The sequence below is a fragment of the Phoenix dactylifera genome, chromosome 2 (assembly GCF_051530095.1).
Source record: "Phoenix dactylifera cultivar Ajwa chromosome 2, Ajwa_hap1_PhDact_Kaust_v1.1, whole genome shotgun sequence".
Lineage (NCBI taxonomy): Eukaryota > Viridiplantae > Streptophyta > Magnoliopsida > Arecales > Arecaceae > Phoenix > Phoenix dactylifera.
In genome coordinates, this window is record NC_143191.1 from 38,407,016 (window position 1) to 38,433,500 (window position 26,485).

Sequence of the window (26,485 nt, forward strand, 5' to 3'; positions counted from 1 at the left end):
CACGTTGCAAAGAGGCTTATCTTACACATCTAGGAACAACTATAATTACTAAAATTAACCTATATCAAAATTGTTCATCATATAAGAGAGATCAAGGTACCAAGAGTTTTATTTGATCACATTATCTACATATTGTTTTACTTACAAAGAGATATCAATTAATTGTGGAACAATGATCATACTTTACAACATTGAAACATAAAATCCTGAGATTATAAATATTTGCCAGGGGAAAAAACTTTACCATCCTTCACTAATAATTTTTATTCTAGGCCAGATGAAGAAGATGCCGGCATTACATGTTAGCGAATGGTTGGGGTCTTATGGCACGTGCTGTACTTCACGTAAAAAGGAAAAGGTGATGGAGATTGATCGGCGATGGAATCCGATAACATCATCAGCCTTCTCTTTAATTGCTTCAGTTCAAAGTTTACTGAATTAGGGCGCCCAACTGAAAAGCTACTAGTACCACAAGCTTTGACCCTTTTCCCATGTCTTGGTACAAACTTGCCATCTTTTATCGAAGCTAGGTTTTTGTCACATCTTACGCTAATTAAAGCGTGCGTATCAAAATGACCAAAGAGGCCTCCGGGGAGGGAGATTGGTTCCTTGTTCCTTTCAGAGGAAGGTGGAGTTTCAGAACAGTACACTTCCATTGTCCGTTTAATGGCATCATGTGTTTCCATAGATGGGATGGGGCTATGAGTTTCTAGACTTGTAGCCATGAGCTTGAGGCCAGAATTGCTATTCATCCATTTGGTGTGCTCCAAAAAAGAGAGGCTTGGCAGAAATGAGATCTTTCTGTACTTCAAAATGACTTCACCCTAACAATCATTTGAACTTGGTGGAAGAAGGAACTTGGCTAGCCCTCATCATCTGTACGCTATGACATGTGCATGTCTTCGTGGACGTATCAACTATATTGATATTGCCATTCTTATTGAGGCTTCAGCTTATATCTTTCGCGTGAAAGAATGATTGGTCTTCTTTCGCAAGCGCTTTGAACTTTTCTTTCATCCACCTGCATATATTTTAAAGTAGTCAATGCATGATCCAATGGTAATCGTCGTAAGGTGAATTATTCTTTCGCATAAAAATACAATCTGAAGCCTCTTACTGATGGATTTACAACCTTAGTTTGCTGAAGATAGCAATCAATAATAATAATTTTGCTAAACTTTCTTGTGCACTCCCCGACGTCTAATCCACCATTGATACATGTGACGCTTGTAGAATGGTTGAATGATCACTTGACACCGATCTGCTTCTTGTCTATCCTGATTGCTATGTAGGATTAGAGAGTTGAGCGGAGACTAGCGGCAACATTATTTATTTATTTATTTCTTAATAATACCCAACATTTGAATGATGGACCAATGCTCATTTCAAATATGACGAGATTTGAAATATATTGAATTTTGTTCGGTAAGTTATAATTTATGGTTTATGCTGAGGGACATGTTTAACGTGCTGTATATAGCGCCCATGACTCGAGGATGAATGGCTGACTATAGTGCTCAATACCATTCTTGTATATGGTTTTCTTTTTTTCTTTTTTCTTTTAAATTTTTTGCATGTAATATCCTTTTAAATATATAAGATTGCATGAATATCTTCATAAAATTGCTATTTACATATATATTCTTTTTTTGTTTTTTTGCATATGTACTCGAACCATCTAACATTGTTAAAAAATAAACGACTTAAAACTAAAATGACTGAAATATCCTTATGGATAAATATGCAAAAAAAATAATAAGGATATACACGTAAATAGCAACTTCATGAGGGTATTCATAAAATTTCTCATATTTTGAAGGATATGCATTCAAAAATTTATTTAAAAAGAAGATCAAAACTCGGTTAGAACTTGTTAAGTCTTTTATGATTCAATTAGGTCATCAAGTCAAAAAAATTGAACCACATTCTCATTTTTTTTAAGATCATGACTCGGTCAAGTTGGAATATTAAGTAATCATTTTGGTAATGTTATTCTCTATTTAATTTTGATATAATGGTCATTATTGAATCTATGATATCTATATATTCTTCATTATTTTTAGGATATTTTGTGCACATATCCTCCTAAATATTAAAATTTTCATGAATATTTTTTCAAAATTGATATTTATATATACACCCTTATAAAATACTTGTTTTGCATTTATACCCTTCATTTTTCTTTTTTTCTGCATATGTGCCTACACCATCTAACGTTGTTAAGAAATTACTGGTCTAAAATTAAAAATAATTAAAATACCCTTAATGTGTGGATATGCAAAAAAATATTTATAAGGGTATATACGCAAATAATACTTTATGAGGATATTCATAAAATTTTACATATTAGAAAGGTTTACATGCAAAAAATTCTAATTTTATTTTTTTCTACTTCAACCTATTTTAATACTCGGATTTATCTAGTGCCCGCTCCTCAATATTTTGCATAAAAATATTGGTTAAGAAAAAAATTGATTCGATAATTAGATAACAAAAAGAGTTATAGAAGTTCTTTCATCAATCATAAGATTATTCTGCTTTATTCTTATTCATTTATAGTAACCACTATATTTTATTTCATCGAGACATAGCTTATAATATTTATTGTTATAGAAGTATATATGAGAGCATGTATTAGAATATAGTAAATAATTAGAATATTTTAAAAGTGCACGATAGATTGTAATGATCAAGCTTTCCTGCTACTTTTATTCTTATGGATGGAAGAACAACATTAATTATTCCCAAACAAAATTATTAAAGGACTTCGAATTCTTCAAACTTATTAACAACCTTTGCAGCAATATGCTAGAAGGCCATCCTTTACATTGTGTACCTTAAGCTAATTTTATTTGGATCTTCAATTTTCTAAAAGTAGAAAAGATCTAGTGTATGGGGCTCATCTTGTCACAGTAATTTAAATCAGCTACAGGCCTACACATGAAAAATTTTTCAACTCTAAAAGATAAACATTGAAAATCTCATACACTAAAAAATAAATGTGGCAAATCTCTTACAACACTTTTTTTTAAATAATTCATAAAGCTAAAGGCAGGATCTGACCATCTTCATGTAAAAAAGGATACAATGAAGAAATATTTATGGTGGAGAAAGGAGTTAAGAGAATCGTTTTGATTTCGGACAGAGAAGTGAAAAAGAGAGTTGAGAGAGATCAAAAAATTTATCAAAGAAAGTAGAGATATTAGTTTTTAGTAAGACATGTTAACCTGTTACCTACTTCACAAATAAAAAGATACTTTCATAAGTTTAATTAATTTTTAATTTAAATAAATATAATGTTGGCTAATTGCATTAGCTGAATCGCTATATCAAACGTACTCATACAAAATTAGTGAGGGCATGCGAATAAATATCAATTAAGAGGGCATTCATGAAAAATTCTAATATTTAGAAGGGTATTTATGCAAAAATTTAAGATTTTTTTTTTGCGTATATATCCTTCTAAATATATGAAATTGCATGAATACCCTCCAAAATTGCTATTTGTATGTATACCCTTATAAACATTTCTTTTTGCATGTTTATCCGTTAAAGATATTTTCGTTATTTTAATTTTAAATCGTTAAATTCTTAACGACATTAGATGGCATAGGTACATACACAAAAAAAAAGAAAAGAAAAATGAGGATATATATATACAAAACAACTGTTTAATGAGGGTATATATGTAAATATTAATTTTGGGAGAGTATATGTGTAAATTCTAATATTTAGGAGAGTATACATGCAAAAAAAAAAAAAAAAAACTTATTTATTATTGCTCAATATTACCAAAATATTTATAATTCATGAGTTTTTAAGACATTCTAGCTTGATGTTGGATTTCACCTATAATCATGGAGCCGATCCGATTCTGTATTAAACCTTGTGGGGCCGAGAAACGCCATAGACTATACTTTCGACTTATTTGGCAGTTATCCCAGAGATGGGCCGCAACATTCATCGCGTTCCAGATTTGGGTTGGAAAGGGGCCATCGGATTCAGCTTAGCGCGATTTTGGGCCTCGGCCTGAAAGGATTAAGTTGGGCTCGGGTATCATTGAAAGCCCAATTAACAAAATACACCCTGCCGTCTCTCACTGGCCGGCTCGCTACCCGAACCCGTCTTCGCCTCTCTCTCTCTCTCCCGCCCCCACCTCACGTGTTGTCGCCTGTCTCGCTCCGCCGCCCTCGGCGCGCCTAACCCAACGTGTTGTCGCCTGTCTGGCTCTGCCGCCCCCGCGTGCAGTCGACTGGACCGTAACATTTTAACCCGCCCAAGCTGTCACCCCTGGATAACGCCGTCGGATCGGTGGGCGCCGGCCAGAAAAGCAAGCTGGTGGAGCAATCTCGGATTTCCATGCGGTTCCGCCGATTTATATACCCATGTTCCCTTCTTGACTTAGTTTCAAGAAAATGCCGCATTACCATGGGCACCCAAAACAAAGCCCCTCCATCCACATGGTGCCCACTCAGATTAGGTTCCTTGACCGTCATGATTTCCCCATAAGACATTCTCACATCCTTTCGTTCGATGTCTCTATACTTTGATGTTGCTTTTTCATGTTTCCATGCTATTTTAGCAGCCAGTCAATCTTATCTAATTTGTAATTTTTTATCTTTTAATATCAAAAAAAAAATTATTAAGATTGTTTTGTGCTTCACAGACACAGCCGTACCCTTTCGAATTATTTATATCCAACTCAAATTTAATTTGGATTCAAATTTTTTGAGTCAGAACCAAATTATATGTCGACTGCCTATTTGTCCTGTATAAGGACTAGAGTTAGGTTCGGCCTATTTGTACCTGAATATCCAGGTTCCCTAGTTTCAAGAAAATGATGCAGTACCTTGGGCACTCAGGTTAGGTTCCTTGACTGTGGAGGTGGTGCCTGACGTGGACCGTCATGATTTCTCGATAAGACAATCTCAGAATGTCTCTATACATGGTTTCTTTTGCATGTTTCCAGTGAGCTGTGCACTAGTGCCTGTGCCCGCAACAGGCCATGGTATGGAGTCAAAAAATTCAAATCAGATTTTTGCACCTACCATTTTCAAAACAATCATGTGGAATCCCACGTGTGAGCTGACGCAACCAAACCATTCTCATGGCGACGCCATCTCCGTCGTCTGCTTTTATTAATTCCTTTACCATAATTAACATCCCGCTCGACGCCATCCTTCTACTCGACCATAAAATTTTTATACGGGCGCCTTATCTGCCGTCCGGTCCCCTCCATCAGTCCATCTTATCCATCCCTCTACATCATCGACAAATTGACGACCAGATCTGTCGTAACACTCATAATATTTTTATGCGCGCATTAGGAAGGGCGTGTGCCACCGTTCGCCGCTTGACCGCCGCTGGTTCCTATATAAGTCCCAGTCCCCATTCCCCGCTATAGCCATCGAGTAGAATAGAGAGAGAGAGAGAGAGAGAGAGAGAGAGAGAGGAATAAGTAAGCTAAGGAGCGAGGTGGTGGAGAGATTAGCAATGGCAGAGGGAGCGACGGATCAGCCATGGCGGAGACTGGAAGGGAAGGTGGTGATGGTCACTGGCGCCTCCTCCGGCATTGGCCGGGAGCTCTCCCTCGACCTTGCCAGGGCTGGGTGCAACATTGTCGCGGCTGCGAGGCGGACCGGCCGACTGAAATCCCTGTGTGACGAGATAAATAGCTTTGGATCGCTGTCTCTGTCATCGTCCGGCCCAGAGGCCTCCGCCGTCCGAGCTGTGGCCGTCGAGCTTGATGTCAGCGCCCGCAGCTCCGCGATAGAGGCTTCGGTGCAGAAGGCGTGGGATGCCTTCGGCCGGATCGATGCTTTAATTAACAACGCCGGAATACGAGGTAATCTCGATATTTGAGTTACTTGTTTTTGCGTTTTTAGGTGGTCAGTGATGTTCAGATAAGAGCTATTTATTCGCTTTCAAACTTCTGTGGGAGTTCGTTCGGAATCATAATGTAGGGAATAACGGTAACAGAGTTATTTAGAACTCAATATATACTAGGTGGATCGATCCAACCAATGAGATGGATGGATATCTGCTAATCTGTGAAAAATTATTAAATGCATGGAGCTTCTAAAGAAAAATTTAGCAGAACCGAATTCCCTTATCCACTATGATATATAATTTTTCGGCTTTTTCTTGTGCAAAAATTAGTACCGGACCGTCTGTTACCCAGAGCCACGGTCGTCGCAGAAGGATGGTCCAACCATTTTTCGTTGTGGCTAAATTGATTTTATGTTATTTTATTTTATATTAATTGAGCTTGTTTGCATATTATTATTTTAAGATTTTTATAAAACTATTTTTTTTAGGAATCTTTTTGTTATTTCTTAATCCTATATATATATATATATATATATATATATATATATATATATATATATATATATATATATGAATTTATGCACTTGTTTAGAATTATTAAATGATTAAATAAAAATAGATTCTTTTTCCCTGAAACTCAAGTGAGAAGTCTGGTACTTCTTCTTCCCCCTCATCTTCTCTTCTTCTTCCTCCTTCTCTCTCCACATCTGATGACTAGCTAATTGCTGCTGCTCCACTCGCACCTCTTTTTTTCCTTGGTTATTGCTATTTCCGATTCAAACTGTTTATGTTTCTCAGGCGGTATATATTCTCCGCTGGAGTGGCCTGAAGAGGAATGGAACGACCTTATGGCCACAAATCTAACTGGCTTATGGCTAGTATCCAAGCATGTCTGCAAACGGATGCGTGACACAAAGCAGAAAGGATCAGTAATCAACATCTCGTCGATCAACGGTCTAGAACGTGGGCAATTGCCTGGAAATCTTGCCTACTCTGTATCCAAAACAGGGGTCAACGCGCTTACCAGGGTAACTTCGGTGTCTGTTTATTTGAGTAACATCAGCTGTTAGACCAACTTTGGTATCGTGAATGGAGAATTTTGCAAAACACCATTCACAGCTTCACCAAGAAGATTTTTATTTCTCAAATTTCTTCAGATGTTTTCAGTCCTTATTTTTCTGATATTAAGCTTTGAAATAACTATACCGTTTTCCCCTCTTTGTCTTCTTAAATTCTAACCAACAGGTTATGGCTCTGGAGCTTGGAGTGCATAATATTAGAGTGAACTCTATAAGTCCTGGAATATTTAAATCTGAGATAACAAAGGGCCTCATGGTGAAAGAATGGCTTGACAGAGTGACCAAGAAGACTGTTCCCTTGCAAACATTGGGCACGTCGGATCCGGCACTGACGTCTTTGGTCCGGTATCTGATCCATGATTCATCAGAATATGTGTCGGGAAATGTGTTCGTCGTTGATGCTGGTGCCACGTTGCCTGGTGTCCCCCTCTTCTCTTCTCTATGATCCATTTATTCTCCAGCTTCATTGGTCCTCCAAACTGTGGATCATAATACTCCAATACTATTTGCAAGCTTCTACTTCCTCTGTATCCTTTTGAGTTTATTGACAAAAATGGGGTGGATTCCCCAACTCTTTCCTCCGCGAAGCTGAGCAAATAAACCTTCAAAGAGCATTTGCAAGGTGGCTGCTAAGCGTTATAGAATATAATTTCTGCTCCTGTAATTCCTGTTTTGTTGTTGGAGTTCATATACTTTGTTATCGTGTCAACCTTGAATAATGAGCAACTCATAGCACTGCTATACCAATTTATAATCAATAATTAAGCATTGTGACGATGGATGCCATTTTGATTCTGTATTCACTGACATTTTTGAAGCTTGTGATGATGATCAAACTTTTTCTGCCCAGAAACCAGGTTCTTGACTCGATTCTTGGATGACGCATTCCAAAAATCTAAAATTGGATAATTAATTACATGCGCTTATCTCTCCATCTGAGAGAAGGGGAGAACAAGAAAATTGACCTGGCCTTTGTCTAAGAGTCCAAGGGTTGGTTATCCTGGATCATAATAGGCTAGGACATTAATTCATAGGATTATGATCATCCCCGGTGTATAAAACTCAAGTTTTCAATAATTAACTACTAGGTTAAAAAAAATCACAAAACTTATGAATAAAAATAATTTCACGAATATGAGAGTAATATGTATACTTTCATCGTATATCTATAAACTTTTGTCCAGATAAAAGCGCATGAGAGAATAAGGTATCAGAGATACTGGGAATTCGTCCCAAGTTCCTTGTCGAGTTAGGATTCCCAAACTAAGGCCCTCCGTCGAAAGGGCGGCTACTCATGGAAGTTTCCTCGATGGTGGAGGTGGGGCCTGACGTTGTATAGACCATGGGCGCTCTGTACATTATTAAGTTGAGGTAGCGTCTAGAAATGTTTGGAGCAAAAGCAAATCATGACAGTCCAATTGACCCTTTAGTCTACTACAGGTCGTCAATGTAAATTAATGATGAGACGGGTACAATTGGATTTATCCGACCTGAAGTCAAGTTATTCCACTCCATTTTGATTCCACTGGCTTCAGTCACTGTCCTTTCTGGGTGCATGTAACGTCTGCATGAATTGCTAAAGCTGACTTCCGACGACAATGACATCAAGGAAGAAGGAACTGGTGACAACAAAACATGGCCCGATTCACTTGATCGACCCGACTTGAGACTCGGCCCATGGTAGGCCCGGCACATGCTACCTGTGCGACAAGAAGCGGAAGACACTCAAGGGAAGCTTTGTTCCTCTCTCATGACGCTGAATGGGAATTAGAGACCTAGGGACACCGGAATCCTAGGTCTTCTATACAAATAAGACTCCATCCCTCCACAGGTCATATTTAGATTTAAATTTTTGATTATTTAATAAATAAGTCAGATTTGGCTTAATGAATTGTTGACCCGACCCGGATCCAATCCATCCTATATCTGACTCGACCCGACGCGCGATTGCTATCCCCACTTTCGGTTGTTATCCTCGGTCAGCACTGGAGCCTTCACCTCAGGACAAAGGTTGGGACTCGAAATCCACCGAGCTAAGAATCCCCCCTATTTGGCCCTATTTTTGAGTTGATTTTAACTAGTCGGCAGTCACCGCCGGCCGATCTCTGCTGCCCGCCACTGCCACGCCTTGCCGAACCATCACCACCCCCTTCCTTCCGCTTCTTATTCTTCCTTTAGGAATCAGAAGCAGAGGTCTTCCTCCTCCTCTATGTTGCCAAAAAAATGAAGGAGAAACCTATCCCTCTCTTTCCTTGGCTTGTTTATCTCTCTTCTTCTCTTCTTTCTCTCTATTTCTCTCTCTAGCAGATATATGGACCCTAATGAAGAATACCATCTTTCTTTTCTTTGGACCCAAATTGACCCTAGTAAAGAGACCCTGAACCGCTCTAGCACCGAGCAGTCTGTTGGACCGATCGCCCTCATCTCTATCGAGTGTCTCTGAAACCCACTAACGATGAACCTTGTTGAACAATTTTGGCCTTGATCGAGCATATGTCCTATGATTCATTGATCGAATCGTTTAGATCTGATCTATCTAGAATTGCCAAACATCGTCATCCGGCCAATTGTCTCCTTTTTTTTATTATTTTAATATTAATAAAATCATTGAATAGAATTAATGTTGCTTCTAATGTTGTAAATTGGTTTAGCAGATTTGCGTAGTAAAGTTTAAAGGTCTAAGGCGAAAGAGGTAACTAGTCCTGGCACTTCTTAACACTTTTCAAAATTTCACCTATTTTTCATGTTTATGATTTATATGAAATCTATAAATAATATTAATTATTGATGATATTATGCTTTCTTAAAATTAAGGATCGAACATACAATATTATAAAATTCATTATTATCGCAAAATAATGATTCCATGACTGTTATTTTTATTGTGAATGCTTTATATCATTACAAGAAAATATGGTTTTGCCGACTCTTCCCCGCCGACGCTAACAAAAAGCGTCGTTGAATTTCGGCCCCCGCTCGAAATTCGCCGACGCTTCTTGTTAGTGTGGGGTGAAATTTAGATACGACGACGCTTTAAAGCGTCGTCGGAGGCCAAAAGGGGCCCGACTCCCCTGATCCCTCCTTTTTCACCCAGCCGCTCCATCCACGCAGCATTGCTTCCTCAGCCGAATTTCTTCTTGTAGTCCCACACTGGAGACCCCACCCGTTCTCCCCTTTTCTTTATCTACTGTACCTTTGGGCTTCTCCATTCTTCTTTCTGCTTCTCTTTGGCGTGGGGTGTTGGGAGGGAGAGGATGGGGATCGATCTGAACACGATCGAGGAGGAGGAGGAGGAGGAGGAGGCGGCGGAGCACCCGACCTCACTCCAAACACCGCAAACCGACCACCACCACCACCAAGAAAAGGGTGGTGGTAATATTCTCGATCCTCTCATTCTATCTTCTTGTGCTTCTTCTTCTTCTTCTTCTTCTTGCTCTTGCAGTCTTCGTTTCGGGGGTCGGCCCATGGGCTCCGCTTTCTTGGACTTCTGGTACCCCATCTTCTTCGCCTCCTCGGGATCCGGGGAGGAGGATGAGAGGTGGTCGGAGCACGTAAGAGAAGGCTTGGGGGGGTGGAAGAACCGAAGAGACTGGTGGCGCTCGGAGCTACCTCCCCTGCGGAGGGTGGAGTTGGAGTTGGGGTTTTGGATTCGTAGCAACGGTTCTGCTGGAGGTGGCGAGCCGTAACTCCGGCGTGGGTCAAGAACGGAAACGAAAAGGGCCGAGCCTCTACTGCTGCTGGGAGGGCAGATGAGGCGGTGGCCAATTAATACGGTGGCCAAATATAAATATTTGGGAAGCCTGTGTTGGGCGTTCTTTTCTAAATGCCCCTTTTTTTTTTTTTTTTTTTTTTTTTTTTTTTTTTTTTTTTTTTTTTTTTTTTTTTGGCGTTAGCGATGCTTTTAAGCGTCGCTAAAAATCGACATTTTACAACACTTCTCAAGAGCGTCGGGAAAAACTTTTTCCACTCCATGGTCGCACCCCGACTGACGGCCTTTACGCAACTACGACTACTGTGATGTGAGCGGTGGCTCGGGTGGGAAAGCAAAAGAAGCAAGAGAGCCTTTTTCCTAGAAGGAAGGGAGTTGGGCGTTTTAACCATTCAGCCATGGATGCTTAAAAGGGATCATCGTACATCGTGAATAACCAAATTTCAATTGAATTGAAATCTTTAGGAGGAATCACCCCCCCCCCCCCCCCCCCCCCCTTTTTCAAAATATCCTCAATCTATAGATCTCCCTTGGCCTCCAGATTTCCTGCCTTTGCAGCTTTCGAACTATCCTTATCCTGATTGATGATATCCAGGTTGAAGAATGCTTTTCGTCGGCGATATCACCAAATGTCGCCGACGCTTTGGTGACGCTTCTGTTTGCGTCGGCGGTACTTTAGCCGATGCTAAAAAGCGTTGCTAAAGGTCCAAAAAAGCGTCGGGATAGGTCCTTTTTCCTGTAGTATATGGACTATAAATTCAATAATGTAATTTAATGCTTTTCAACCAATTTATTTATGTATGATTTAAAAGCAAATGTATTATGATTTAAGAAAATATAATTCAATGAAACATGATTTTAGAAAATATAAACAGACTGATTATGATTGTTGGCTTTGTATTAGCATGGATTGTACCCTCGGTAGCATGATCATATTATGTCCGAACTTGAAAAATGACATATATATATATATGTATATTTATGTGTATATATGTATATATATTTACATACATATATACATATACACACATATATACATACATACATAAATACAGACATGCATACTATATATAGTGTATGTATGTGTTATGTATGTATGTATCTATCGAGCCCAAACCATCCTCTGAGTTGGTAGGGGTTGTCAATGACCTGGACTTTTCTACCGCCCCGATTGAAAAGATCAAATAGGATCGTTGTATGCCTCCACGGTGATATTCTAATAAATCACCCTATCTTTCCTTCTTGAGCTAGTTTCAAAAATTTGTCATGCATTACCTTGGGCACCCAAAGCCACTCTGTCGAAAAGGCGCCTACTCAGAGAAGTTTCCTAGATGGTGAAATTGATGCCAGTCTACTACAGATGGCAATCTAAATTAATGATGAGACGGAAAACAATGGATTTATCTGACCTCAAATCAAGTTATTCCCCTCCATCTTGATTCCACTGGCTTCAGTCACTGTCCTCCTTGGGTGCATGTAACGTCTGCATGAATCATGAAAGTTGACTTGCAACGATGATGACATCAAGCAAGGAGGGATTGTTGACGTAAGACATGGGAGTAAAATAACACACACACACACACACACACACACACACACACATATAAACCCATATACATTATGAAGGCTCAATCCGGGCTCCATCCATTTGGTCGGCCTGACGTAGAGCTTGGCCCATGGTTGGACCAATTAATGTATGTTACATATGTGACAAGAAGCAGAAGAGACTTAAATTCTCGTTCGGCAGCTTTGAATGGGAATCAGAGACCTAACGCGACCAGAATCCTAAGTTTCCTCAGTAAATAAGAACCCCTCTCCTCCACAACCCTCCATCTACGAGCTCTTCTCTCTTTCTCCCTCTTTCTTCTTCTTTCTGGCCGTTTCCTAGCTTTGTGGTTGCCAGAAATCGAGGTCGGAGAGCTCGTTGGAACCAAGGTAAGCCTTTGTCTCCCATTTCCTTATTTTTCCTTTTTTTAGATTTTACTACTTCTTGAGAAATCCATTGGAAAATGATAAAGAAAACCCTTCTATATGCATCCTCTATTTTGACTTAGCTTGTTTTCCTTTTCCTTTTTTTTCCTACCACCATCATCACCGGCACTTTCGGCCGTTAACCTATGATTAGGCTTTCGTACCCCGCCGTCGGCCCTATTTTTAGGCTGATTTCAGCCAGCTGGCCACACTCCGCTGCTTGCCACTAGCGCACCTTGTGAGGTAATAAGGGTTTTAGATTTGACCAATTATATGAACGTGGGTTTTCACTTTTCAGTCTAGGCTAACCAAGCTTAAGGAGATATGTTCAAGCTTAGCTGACTTGTTCAATGAGTTAAGCATGAAAAAATTTGAACACTATTAAGCTCTATAATCAAAGCGTTCCAACGCATTTACAAGTAATGATCTTTGAGACATGTTCAAACTTGGCTCCTTTCCTAGGCACGCATGCTCACATAAGTGTGTGAAAAAAAAAAATCTTTGGATTGTCAAGATGAGTTAGACTAGAGCTCAAATTTATGTTACTAGCCACGTTCTAATCATTTCTTTTTCTTTTGTTAGCAATCTTTATTTACTAATTGCCCGCTATCTAATAGCTTTAATTTTATTTCGCTGACTATCTTTGCATCTTCATGGGCATATTTACTCAGTTATCATATAACTAGCATTGCATTTTCATGTTCTTGAAACTAATTTTATTTCTTGGTGTTGCTGGAAATTGGACCCGGGGGCGATCGTCGGTCGAAGAGAGGGAGCGGCAGGTGCTCACAGGGGAGTGGCGGTCCGTCGGCGGGCGGCGTCCTCCGTCTGGGTGCCTGCAGAAAAGCCGGTGGCCGGGTCTTCCGGCGCCGGCCCTCCGATGCTTAAGTCAAAGGGGGGCAGATTGTGTTTGAGGAAAAGAGCAGGAACAGTATCTGTAGTGTATGGTGTGTCCAACCCCCCTCTGAGGAGCAAGGGCTCCCTTTTATAGGGGGGTTGGTTTACCTGTGATGTGATGGGGCAAGGCCATTGTACGGCTCGGCATGTTGCTCGGATCGGCGCACGATCGGGTGAATCATTGCATTGATGTCGGAGGTGAGGTCGTCGTACGACCCGAGCTGGCACGCGATCGGGCGAATCATTGCATTGATGTCGGAGGTAAGGCCGAGATCAGAGACTTATCATAGTTGATTGGACTCTGCTGGGCTGACTTGCCGTGGAGAGCTGCGGGTCCGTAGGTAACAGGAGCCACGCGCATTAATTGTGGAGTAAGCCGGAGATCCGCATTAATTGTGGAGTAAGCCGGAGATTTGCATTAATTGTGGAGTAAGCCGGAGATCCGCATTAATGGTGGAGTAAGCCGGAGATCCGCATTAATGGTTGAGTGAACCGGGGGTTTGCAGGGGTCATGCGCAATAAATGCCAGGCAGTGGCAGGATATGGCCCTCGGCCGGACCTCGGAGGGGTACGACCGTAGTAGGTGGTCGACAAGAATAGACCTCGGGTGTCGGAAATTTTCCGGGTCGGAGGTTCTGAGGTCGGACGTTCCAAGGTCGGACGCCGACTTCGGCTGTCCAAGGTCGGCGGTTGTGCGACTTCTTAGGGGTAATTATGTCGCTGGGGCAAAACCATATTCCCCCAACACTACCCTCCGACTTCCGAGTTCGAGCAGCTTGCAGGCTCGGACGCGGGAAGTAGAGATTATTATTGAAGTTGGAGGGAATCACGTCCGCACCCTTACGCGTCTTGGAGCTTTTATAACGGAACCTGCGCCCTTTGGCGCTTCGAGGTCGCTTTAATCGGCGAGCTTATGATGGGGTCTGCGTCCTTACGTATCCCGAAGCGGCTGCAGCGGGGATGGCGCCCCTTGGATCTCCGAGATCGCCTCGTACGGCGAACTCATGATGAGGGTCCCTCGACCCGATGGGGCGGTGATCGGTTATTTCAATTTTGAAAATAAACCACGCAATAGCACGTATCCCGTAGGATAGTGATTACGGGTGTCGGTCCACAGGGATTGGAGACAAGTTATTTTTCTTTTAAAAATAAATCAAAAAGAAGGATTTGCTAACTTGATTTAACTAAATTAATCTATGAGTACGAATTGAAATTTTATCAAAGTAAATAGATCTAGGGTTTGGAATCCACCACATAGCATTGCATCAAGGATTGTGTTCTTAGTTTTTATCTTTTGGAGAGGCATGCAATATTGGCTACAAGCCTTTTAAAATAAAAGCATAAAGAGTGTTAGGAAAATCCATCTTCGGTATAGAATGAAGTGTCTACCTAAGTATGCTAATCTAGGGTGCAGCACACCTCATCTTCCTAGGCATGGATTATCTTAGACTACTTTAGCAAACACGAATAGTAAATGGCATGCTCAAGGTTTAAACATCATAAGAGAAATATTTCATTAAAGATAAGAATTTAAACAGGCTCCAAAATAATTAAAAAAAATAAGAACCACAATTGCCCTGATACATTGCTAGGGCTTCATCCAGCCCTAGACTAGACGTTTAGCCGAGCATGGCTTCCGGACGACCTCCCATCTTCAAATGAAATTGATCACCTCCCATTATTCCCAAAATATCACAACTATTCTCTTTCCCCCCTCTCTCTTCTCTCTTTTTTTTTATTTCTTTCTCTCGGCTGGTGGCTTCTTTTCTTCTTCACCGAAACAGAGTATCCTCTGTTTCTTCAAACCGAGCTCTCCTCTCTTGGACTCCACCCCCAACCGAGCTGCTCTCTCTCTTGCTGATGGCTCCCTTATATAGATCCCCCGCAAGCACGTGGATGGCTGGAATCACGGACTCGCCGGGAGGAGCGTGCGTTGCTGCATCACGGAAGAGGGACGCTGATCACGGAAGGATGCCATTCACGGACGCGGTGCTGGGAGCTGAAGCGGAAGGTGGGCTGCTGGCACGCGATGGGAGAAACGCGGACGGCTGGAGCGGAAATGGTGCTGGGATTTCGGGATCACCGGATTGGAAGCGATGCTGGTACGGGATCTTCAAATGGAGAAGGAAGATGGCAGACGGGCGCAGGATCCGTGGAGGGCGCCGTGGGACCGCTGCTGGAAATGGATGATCCGTGGGATGCTAGAGCGGCCGTGAGGCGCGATGCAGGGGCTCTCGAATCCGGAAGATGGGGACGCGGTGCGGTATCGCCGGGAGGAATCCGGGACGATCTGCTTCGGTGTGCTGGGAAGGAAAGAAGTCACCGGCTGGCTGATTTGGGAAGAAGGTCTCCCGTTTCAGCGCTGGGAAGGAGAAAGGATTTCTTCTTGGAATGAATCTGGGCGAAGATGAGGCTCGGTGAAGCGGAGAGGATCTTGAAACAGGGGTTTTGATTCTTTATTTAACGTGATCCGGGGGCGATCAAGGGTATGGCTGGGCTGGGAGTTATTCATGGAAGGAGGGAATACGCTGGGAGGATGCGGAGAAGATCCGTGAAGCTCGGGATGGCTGGAGGTTGAGCTTTGAATCGCGAAGGCGGGGGAGGGGAGGACGTGGAACAGGGGAAAGAAATGATTCGTGAGCTGGGATAAAATCTTTGGGCGCTGGATTGGATGCGGAAAGGATGATCATGCGGCTTGTTCCAAAACAGGGGAGGAGAAGATAAAAGAAATTGACATGGAAGATGAATACGGGAATGAGTAGGATATATGAATTTTTTTTATTATTTATATTTCTTCTTCCTTTTTAAGAAAAGTGGTTGGGGTCCACTCGGGTAGGTTGGAAGGGCTTTGTTCTGAATCTAAAATAAAGGAAGTTTGGACACGTGGAGAAAATGGGAGAGGCCTTTGTTTTGCCAAGTTGGGAAGCTTGGTGCACACGGGAAATATGACGTGGACAAAGGAATGGGTAGCTTCATGCACATGTGGGAGAAAGTAGTCCACACATGGAACAGATTGAGACTAGTTCGTGAATGGGATGACTCGACCTGCACACACATTAGACTAAATTAATATAGAAAATTAAACCAAACTTGAATTACCTCTAATAATTTATTCAAATGAAATGAGAGGGGAAACACATTTTCTTCTGTTAATATTTAAAATATGTGCATAACAATAATAATAAGTGCTATGTAAAATAGATAAATTTGTACATTATTTAGCACTTATCACACCCCCAAACCTACATTTTGCTAGTCCTCGAGCAAAATAAAATTAGAAAAGAAGGAACTCTAACTCACTTTCGCAGGCATCGCGATTGCATTTACCATATGCAACAAGGCTTTAAACCCCTAGGTTACCCTAGTGGACGAGTTATAGTCTCGTGAGGGTTTCCAGTGAAGATACCCACAAACTTCAATATTAAAATAAATCATTTATTGTTATGATTATATTTTTTTTATTATTATTTTTATTCTTTTTTTTATTATTTTTTTTTTGATCTATTAAGTGAAAATCAAATTTCAAATGCATACTAGTAAAGAATTTCAAAAACTCTTTCTTTTTTATATTAAAATCTAATTCAAGATACATAAATGATAAGAATTTCAAAACACACACGGTTTTATTTACTAAGTCAGCCCAAATTCTAGGTCAAGATGCAATTCAAGTTGAAGTCATTAAGTTTCCGTTAGGGAGTTGTAAGACTTATTTATACTGGAGTGCTCGGTGAAATCTGGACCGTACACAAGCTAAGGGTTCGGATCTCCAAAATATTGTTAATACTAGTAATTTCCAAGGATTGGTCGAAAAGACCTACTCACTGATTCAAAATCATCTTATCTGCAGGATTTCGAGAGTTGTGGATGTTTACTTTAGTACCTCACGGGCTTTATCTGTAATATTCCAGTTTACTCGAATTTTTACAACGACGGCTTTCACACTATTGTCTTTTCGGTCAATACAACATTTTTTTTCTTCTTTTTTTTCTTTTTTTTTTTTAAAGAAAGATATATAAATTGTGCACTTTTACTCTTGTGGTGATTTTTCCGTGTAACGAGCAATCAGTCGACAACTCTCACACCAGTTGGCATAAGGTGTCGGGCATCAAGACTCCCCTACGGACTTATGCTCGGAGTTCTCATCACAAGCCCACTTGACCTTTGACAATAGGTAGCCCTTTTCGATGTTCCTGACTAAATTCATTTTTATTGATGTTTTTTTTTTTTTTTTTTTTTTTGGATTAGATAAGTATGATTCATCAGGGTCCAAGGTTGCTACCATACTCTCAACATAATATCGAGCCTAGACCTTAGAAGGGTCGGCCAGTGTGTAGTGAAATTCCAAAGTATTAATTAGCTTACAACTCCCTAAGAGAGACTTAATAAAAAGAACTTAAATTTGTATTACTTCCCACTAGTCATTGGACTTTTTAGATTTTATATACCTTGTGTGTTTATCATTCTCGCATAAATGTATATAAATTAGGTTTTTTTTTTTTTAACAAAACTTTTTTTAATAATTATTTTATAAACATATTTTTTTTAAAAAAAATATTTTTAATTTTTTTTAAAAGATGATTTTTTTTATTTTTTAACTTTTTTGATGAAAATCAAGATGAATACCCCCAAACCTAAACCTAACATTGTCCTCAATGTTAAGAAATAATCTAAGAGAATTGGGTTGCCTCCCAACAAGCGCTAAGTTTATTGTCTTCAGCCAGACACAGTGGGTCCTTAATTATTTTGATAAACAGGGTTCGTTAAATTAAGGGATTCGATCAATTGCCCGTCGGCAACACAGTCTACATAAGGTTTTAACCTTTGACCATTGACCTTTAAAACATGTCCACCATTGAGGTGTTGGATCTCTACTGCACCATAAGGAGAAACCTTTTTCACTACGAATGGTCCATCCCACCTAGAGCGAAGTTTACCCGGGAAGAGTCGCAACTTGGAATTGAACAGCCAAACCTTTTGACCAGGTTCGAAGGACTTACGGTTAATATTTTTATCATGAAAAGCCTTAGTCCTTGCTTTATAAATTTTAGCATTTTCATAAGCCTCATTACGCAATTCTTCAAGTTCACTTAGTTGGAGTTTTCGGTGAGGACCAGCTACTGCCATGTCTAAGTTAAATTTTTTTATAGCCCAGAAAGCTCTATGTTCAAGTTCTACCGGTAAGTGACAAGCTTTACCAAAAACTAATCGGTAGGGGGACATGCCAATAGGAGTTTTGTAGGCGGTACGGTAAGCCCAGAGTGCATCATTTATCCTTTGAGACCAATCTTTTCTATCGGGACGTACCGTTTTCTCTAAGATGTGTTTTAACTCTCTATTGGACACCTCGACTTGTCCACTCGTTTGGGGATGGTATGGGGTAGCAACTTTGTGGGTGATGTTATATTTGCGAACCAAAGCCTCGAAAGATCGGTTGCAAAAATGAGATCCCCCATCACTGATAATGGCTCGGGGTGTACCAAAACGACAAAAGATGTTTTCATGTAAAAATTTAATCACAACCTTGTGGTCATTAGTTTTAGTGGCGATAGCTTCTACCCATTTTGAAACATAATCAACCCCTACCAGAATATATTCGAAACCAAAAGATGGTGGGAAAGGGCCCATGAAGTCAATACCCCAGACATCAAAGATTTCTACAATTAAAATAGGATTGAGAGGCATCATATCTCTACGAGAGATGGTACCCATCCGTTGGCACCGTTCACAAGTTTGGCAAAAGTTATGGGCATCTTTGAAAAGTGTGGGCCAATAAAATCCACTTTGTAAAACTTTTGCTGCAGTTTTTCTACCCCCAAAATGTCCCCCACAAGCTTGTGAATGGCAGAATGAAAGAATACTTTGAAATTCACATTCAGGGACACATCGACGGATGACTTGATCGGGACAATACTTGAATAAATCAGGATCATCCCAATAATAGAACTTTACTTGTGAAAAGAATCGGTTCTTATCTTGAGTTGACCAATCATCAGGAATTCGTCCTATGGCAAGGTAATTCACTATGTTTGCAAACCATGGCGTTTTTATTCTTTGTACCTCAAATAATTGTTCATCTGGAAAAGAATCGTGCAAGGGTGAGGTATTTTCACAAGAGGGCTCAAGAAGAATCCTAGATAAGTGGTCCGCTACGACATTTGTAGTTCCTTTCTTGTCACGAATTTCTAGGTCAAATTCTTGTAGTAAAAGAATCCATCGAATCAGACGGGGTTTGGTATCCTTCTTTGCAAGAAGGTGTCGAAGGGCAGCATGATCAGTGAATACGGTAACCTTGGATCCTAATAAGTAAGATCGAAACTTGTCTAGTGCGAATACTACCGCTAGCAATTCTTTCTCAGTGGTGGTGTAGTTTAATTGTGCATCTGAGAGTGCTTTACTAGCATAGTAAATGACATGAGGTACTTTATCTAGCCGTTGCCCTAAGACTGCCCCAATAGCATAGTCGGATGCATCACACATTAGTTCAAATGGAAGGGTCCAATTAGGGGGCCGTATGATAGGTGCAGTGGTCAATTTCGAGCGAAGATTTTCAAATGCCTCCTCGCATGCTTTATCAAAGACAAAGGGAGTGTCCTTGGCCATAAGATTGCACAAGGGTTTGGAAATCTTACTGAAATCCTGAATGAAGCGACGGTAGAAACCAGCATGGCCAAGGAATGATCGGATTTGTTTCACAGTTTTGGGTGGAGGGAGATTGGAAATAAGATCGACTTTGGCTTTATCTACTTCAATGCCCCTCTTGGATACGATATGTCCTAAAACTATCCTTCTTGAACCATGAAATGGCTCTTTTCCCAACTTAATACTAGGTTGGTCTCCTTACATCTTTTCAAAACTAAGGTCAAATTGTCTAGACAATCATCAAAAGATAGGCCAAAAACTGAGAAATCATCAATGAACACTTCTAGAAAGTTTTCCACCATATCTGAAAAGATGGCCATCATGCATCGTTGAAAAGTTGCGGGTGCATTACATAGTCCAAAAGGCATCCTCCTATATGCAAATGTCCCAAATGGGCAAGTAAAGGTGGTCTTCTCTTGATCGTCCGGGTAGACAGGTACTTGGTTATATCCAGAATAACCATCTAAGAAACAGTAGAAACCTTGACCAGCCAACCGTTCCAAAATTTGATCTATGAAAGGTAGAGGGAAATGGTCCTTCCTAGTCATTGAATTAAGTTTTCTATAGTCAATGCACACGCGCCAACCCGTGGTTGTGCGTGTTTGTATCAATTCTCCTTCCGTATTTTCAACCACAGTGATACCTGATTTCTTGGGTACCACTTGTGTCGGACTCACCCACTTGCTATCAGAAATTGGATAAATGATTCCGGCATCTAATAACTTCACCACTTCTTTCTTGACTACCTCCTTCATGTTAGGATTGAGTCTTCTTTGCATTTCTCGGGTAGGCTTTGCATCATCTTCGAGATGAATTCGATGCATGCAAACAGAGGGGTCAACCCCTTTCAAATCGGCTACAGACCATCCTATGGCATGTTTATTTTCTTCTAGCACCCTCAAAAGTTTACCCTCCTGTTCAGTAGATAAGTTAGCTGCGATAATTACAGGGAGGCTATCTTCTGGTCCTAGAAAGGCATACTTAAGATTTGTTGGAAGTGGCTTTAAGTCAAGTTTAGGTGGTGAATCAATGGAAGGACAAAGTGGTGCGCTAGCAATGGGAGGAAGAGGTTCAGGTCGGCTCTTCCAAGGAAGAGAACCCACAGGAGATTGATTGTCAAGTAAGATGTTAACTTCTTCTATGGCCTTGTCTATATCAAAGTTGTCAATGTCAAAATGGGCCAGACATGCCTGTAAGGGGTCATCGGCTAAGATATAGGGAAGGGCTTCCTCTACAAGATCATCCATTTCGTCAATTAGGCAACACTCGTCTTCCCTCACATGTTGGTCAGCGGCATGAAACACATTCAATTTAATTTTCATGTTCCCAAATGATATATCCATTGCCCCAGTTCTACAGTTGATGCATGCATTGGCTGTCGCTAAAAAGGGACGACCAAGAATCACAGGGATTTGTTTTTTTAGGTTGGGCACATGTTCCATGTCAAGGACGATAAAATCTACTGGAAAATAGAATTTGTCTACCTTGACAAGAACATCTTCAATCATCCCCCGTGGTATCTTCACAGATCGATCAGCCAATTGTAAGGACACCGAGGTAGGTTTTAATTCACCTAACCCAAATTTTTCATAGACTGAATAGGGTAGAAGATTCACACTTGCCCCTAGATCTAAGAGTGCTCGGTCAATGGAGTTATCTCCTATGACACAGGAAATAGTGGGAGCGCCAGGATCTTTGAATTTTGGAGGGGTGTTGTATTGGAGAATGGAACTTACCTGTTCAGTAAGTAAGACCTTTTTAGGCACATGTGTCCTAGATTTTTGCTTTTGGGTGCAAAGGTCTTTGAGAAATTTGGCATAGGAGGGAACTTGTTTGATGGCATCAAGGAGTGGGAGGTTGATTTTAACTTGTTTGAAGATCTCTATCATCTCTTCTAATGAAGTTCCCTTTTTGCCAAATGGAGAGGGTGAAGTAAGAGCTTCAGGAAATGGGGCCTTTGGAATGTGGGTTGTGACAGATGGTGGACTAGCTGAAGAAGGTTTTGGATTTTCATGTGAAATATTCCTCTCCTCTTCTTCATCTTCCTTATTGTTACCCTCCCCAACCTTATTATCTATTATACGTCCACTCCTTAGGGTAGTCAAAGCATTAGCTTGCTCATGATTTAGTCGAGTTTCTTGAGTCACATATTGTCCCCTAGGATTACTCATTGGTTGACTTGGAAGCTTACCTTCCTCTCGTTTATTTAATGCATTGGCTAGTTGACCCATTTGGGATTCTAGCTTAGCAATTGATTGTGTGTGAGAGTGCAATAGTTGTGTATTTGCCTCCAAACCTTGAAGGGCAGTCAACACCTTCTCCTCAAAGGCTGTATTTCTTTGGGTTGGAGGAGGAGGATGCTGAAATTGAGTTGAGGGACGGTAGAGATGAAAATTCTGAGGGTTTTGAAAATTTTGGGAGAAGGGTTGGGAGGTATTAGAAGCTTGCTGCCTCCAAGAAAAATTTGGATGATTCCGCCATCCCGGATTATATGTATTGGAAAATGGATCATTATCCGGTCTGGGCTGTGTTTGGGCAGCATTGATGTGTTCTTGCACGAGTTCGGGATATTGGGGTGCTGAGGGGCACTCATGAATAGAATGTGATGGGCTAGAACAGATAGCACATACTTGTGCTTGGGAAGAGCTAATGACATGTCCCCCTACCATCAGTTGGTCAATCTTATGGGACAATGCATCTACCTTGCTAGACAGGTCCATAGAATTACTTATTTCACAAATGGTTCCTTTTCTTTGAGAATTCGGGGGTGCTTGACGAGAACATGAAGCATGGTGGAGGGAGTTTTCATTAAGATTTTCAAATAATTGCCATGCTTCATGCTCATTTCGAAGCATGAAAGTCCCCCCGCATGCAGCATCAATCATATGACGGTTTCGTTCAGTCAATCCATCATAGAAGCATTGCACTAGCTGCCACTTAGGTATTTGATGATGTGGGCATTTACGGATTAGGTCACGAAATCTCTCCCAAGTTTCATGAAATTCTTCTCCCTCGGTTTGGGAGAAGCTTGTAATGGCACGTCTAAACTGGTTCGTTCTTCCTATGGGAAAGTATTTTTTAAGAAATTCTTGTTGCATTTGACCCCAGGAATGAATCGAATTGGCCTCTAAAGAATTCAGCCATTGCTTAGCTCTATCTTTAAGGGAGAAGGGGAATAATCTAAGTTTTAAAGCATCATCAGTGAAATTTTGAATCTTGACAGTGGTGCAAATCTCAAGGAATTCATCTAGGTGTTTGTATGGGTCTTCGTTGGTGAGCCCATAAAAAGATGGGAGCATTTGGATCACACTAGACTTTATTTCATATTGTACAGCTGCTACCTCAGGTAATCGAATGCAAGATGGGGAAGTGTAAATAGTGAGAGTAAAGTACTCCCTCAGGAGTTTGGGTTGTTCTTCAGCCATCTTAAGAGGTGGGGATGATCCTAATGTTTTGATCTTAGCTCGAATGTTCCTAAGGGTTCGTTCTATTTCAGGGTCGAAAGGTAATAGGTTTTGTACTCTAGAACGACTACCGTGCATACACTAGTACTCGATCAATCAAGCATGCAATAAAAGAAAAACACATCAGTCCTTGATTTGTCCTAAAATCACTAGACAGCTCCTAACTGGTTTGAAGAGGGCACCTAAGCCTCCAATCCGGTCTAATGAACCGAGTTGACCAGGTAAGCTCCCAGGTAAGTGGAGGGGTCACGATGCGTTCGCAAAGGTCCCACTTAAAACCCACTTGCCTCGAACAGATGAACTGTCTCCCTTATAGGGACAAAGCTTGCCTAGACATCAACTAAGCCACAGAGCGAAATTGGTGCAACCTTCGGTGATCTTCGTCCTATTGAGCTCGAATGTCCCTAGGGGCCAACGTCTAATTGATTTTAATTAAAGATGACACTATGTGAGATTGAGTTCACCTAAGTTGGGCAAGAGTCCGGTGATGAAATCCGGCTCTTATCTTGTTGGGGTGATTGCCCTTACTATGTGCAAATTGATTTGTGTATGTGTATCAAGCATGCATTCACAATTTTGCTATAATTAAAATCAAACAATCACCACAAAATTTCAAACCAATAATTAATTTAAATAAGAAAAGTTTAGAGGTTACCAAAGGGAATTTCCCCAGCAATTTATTTATTTATTTTTTTTTTGCAAACCTCTACAGCATTTCTTTTCCGGCAGTTCTCCTTTTGATCATCCCAGATTTTTTTTTCCTCGATTCCTGATTAAAAAAAACTAAATAAATAAATAAAAATTAGTAAGGGAGAAAAAGAAGATAAGAAAAGTAACAATAATAGAAATTTTTTTAAATTTTTTTTAAATAATTTTTTTTTAATAAGAAAAATAACTATGCTAGCAATCTCCGGCAACGGCGCCAAAAATTGATCGGTTATTTCAATTTTGAAAATAAACCACGCAATAGCACGTATCCCGTAGGATAGTGATTACGGGTGTCGGTCCACAGGGATTGGAGACAAGTTATTTTTCTTTTAAAAATAAATCAAAAAGAAGGATTTGCTAACTTGATTTAACTAAATTAATCTATGAGTACGAATTGAAATTTTATCAAAGTAAATAGATCTAGGGTTTGGAATCCACCACATAGCATTGCATCAAGGATTGTGTTCTTAGTTTTTATCTTTTGGAGAGGCATGCAATATTGGCTACAAGCCTTTTAAAATAAAAGCATAAAGAGTGTTAGGAAAATCCATCTTCGGTATAGAATGAAGTGTCTACCTAAGTATGCTAATCTAGGGTGCAGCACACCTCATCTTCCTAGGCATGGATTATCTTAGACTACTTTAGCAAACACGAATAGTAAATGGCATGCTCAAGGTTTAAACATCATAAGAGAAATATTTCATTGAAGATAAGAATTTAAACAGGCTCCAAAATAATTAAAAAAAATAAGAACCACAATTGCCCTGATACATTGCTAGGGCTTCATCCAGCCCTAGACTAGACGTTTAGCCGAGCATGGCTTCCGGACGACCTCCCATCTTCAAATGAAATTGATCACCTCCCATTATTCCCAAAATATCACAACTATTCTCTTTCCCCCCTCTCTCTTCTCTCTTTTTTTTTATTTCTTTCTCTCGGCTGGTGGCTTCTTTTCTTCTTCACTGAAACAGAGTATCCTCTGTTTCTTCAAACCGAGCTCTCCTCTCTTGGACTCCACCCCCAACCGAGCTGCTCTCTCTCTTGCTGATGGCTCCCTTATATAGATCCCCCGCAAGCACGTGGATGGCTGGAATCACGGACTCGTCGGGAGGAGCGTGCGTTGCTGCATCACGGAAGGATGCCATTCACGGACGCGGTGCTGGGAGCTGAAGCGGAAGGTGGGCTGCTGGCACGCGATGGGAGAAACGCGGACGGCTGGAGCGGAAATGGTGCTGGGATTTCGGGATCACCGGATTGGAAGCGATGCTGGTACGGGATCTTCAAATGGAGAAGGAAGATGGCAGACGGGCGCAGGATCCGTGGAGGGCGCCGTGGGACCGCTGCTGGAAATGGATGATCCGTGGGATGCTAGAGCGGCCGTGAGGCGCGATGCAGGGGCTCTCGAATCCGGAAGATGGGGACGCGGTGCGGTATCGCCGGGAGGAATCCGGGACGATCTGCTTCGGTGTGCTGGGAAGGAAAGAAGTCACCGGCTGGCTGATTTGGGAAGAAGGTCTCCCGTTTCAGCGCTGGGAAGGAGAAAGGATTTCTTCTTGGAATGAATCTGGGTGAAGATGAGGCTCGGTGAAGCGGAGAGGATCTTGAAACAGGGGTTTTGATTCTTTATTTAACGTGATCCGGGGGCGATCAAGGGTATGGCTGGGCTGGGAGTTATTCATGGAAGGAGGGAATACGCTGGGAGGATGCGGAGAAGATCCGTGAAGCTCGGGATGGCTGGAGGTTGAGCTTTGAATCGCGAAGGCGGGGGAGGGGAGGACGTGGAACAGGGGAAAGAAATGATTCGTGAGCTGGGATAAAATCTTTGGGCGCTGGATTGGATGCGGAAAGGATGATCATGCGGCTTGTTCCAAAACAGGGGAGGAGAAGATAAAAGAAATTGACATGGAAGATGAATACGGGAATGAGTAGGATATATGAATTTTTTTATTATTTATATTTCTTCTTCCTTTTTAAGAAAAGTGGTTGGGGTCCACTCGGGTAGGTTGGAAGGGCTTTGTTCTGAATCTAAAATAAAGGAAGTTTGGACACGTGGAGAAAATGGGAGAGGCCTTTGTTTTGCCAAGTTGGGAAGCTTGGTGCACACGGAAAATATGACGTGGACAAAGGAATGGGTAGCTTCATGCACATGTGGGAGAAAGTAGTCCACACATGGAACAGATTGAGACTAG

General features: G+C 41.1%; 1 protein-coding gene and 1 pseudogene across 2 annotated transcripts in view; both read left to right on the forward strand.

The window, feature by feature from the left end:
• Positions 1 to 5,399: 5,399 nt before the first annotated feature.
• LOC103718430 (uncharacterized) lies at positions 5,400 to 7,707 on the forward strand. The gene is made up of 3 exons (XM_008807256.6): positions 5,400 to 5,845; positions 6,628 to 6,857; positions 7,075 to 7,707. Exons 1-3 carry the CDS (start codon positions 5,494 to 5,496, stop codon positions 7,351 to 7,353), a joined length of 861 nt encoding a protein of 286 aa, XP_008805478.4. The 5' UTR covers positions 5,400 to 5,493; the 3' UTR covers positions 7,354 to 7,707.
• A 2,455-nt stretch (positions 7,708 to 10,162) lies between these two features.
• The window catches only part of LOC103705443 (uncharacterized), a 33,257-nt pseudogene continuing 16,934 nt past the window's right edge, over positions 10,163 to 26,485 (forward strand). Inside the window, exons 1-3 of the transcript XR_015974802.1 lie at positions 10,163 to 10,459; positions 11,213 to 11,274; positions 12,425 to 12,552. The product of XR_015974802.1 is annotated as an uncharacterized LOC103705443 (transcript). The remainder of the gene's footprint in view (positions 10,460 to 11,212; positions 11,275 to 12,424; positions 12,553 to 26,485) is intronic.

Excerpts from the sequence above, each read along its gene's own strand:
- LOC103718430 (XM_008807256.6), top strand. The coding sequence starts at position 5,494 with ATGGCAGAGGGAGCGACGGATCAGCCATGGCGGAGACTGGAAGGGAAG. Across the intron at positions 5,846-6,627 it reads TAACAACGCCGGAATACGAG|GCGGTATATATTCTCCGCTG; the intron begins GTAATCTCGATA and ends TATGTTTCTCAG. Across the intron at positions 6,858-7,074 it reads GGGTCAACGCGCTTACCAGG|GTTATGGCTCTGGAGCTTGG; the intron begins GTAACTTCGGTG and ends TCTAACCAACAG.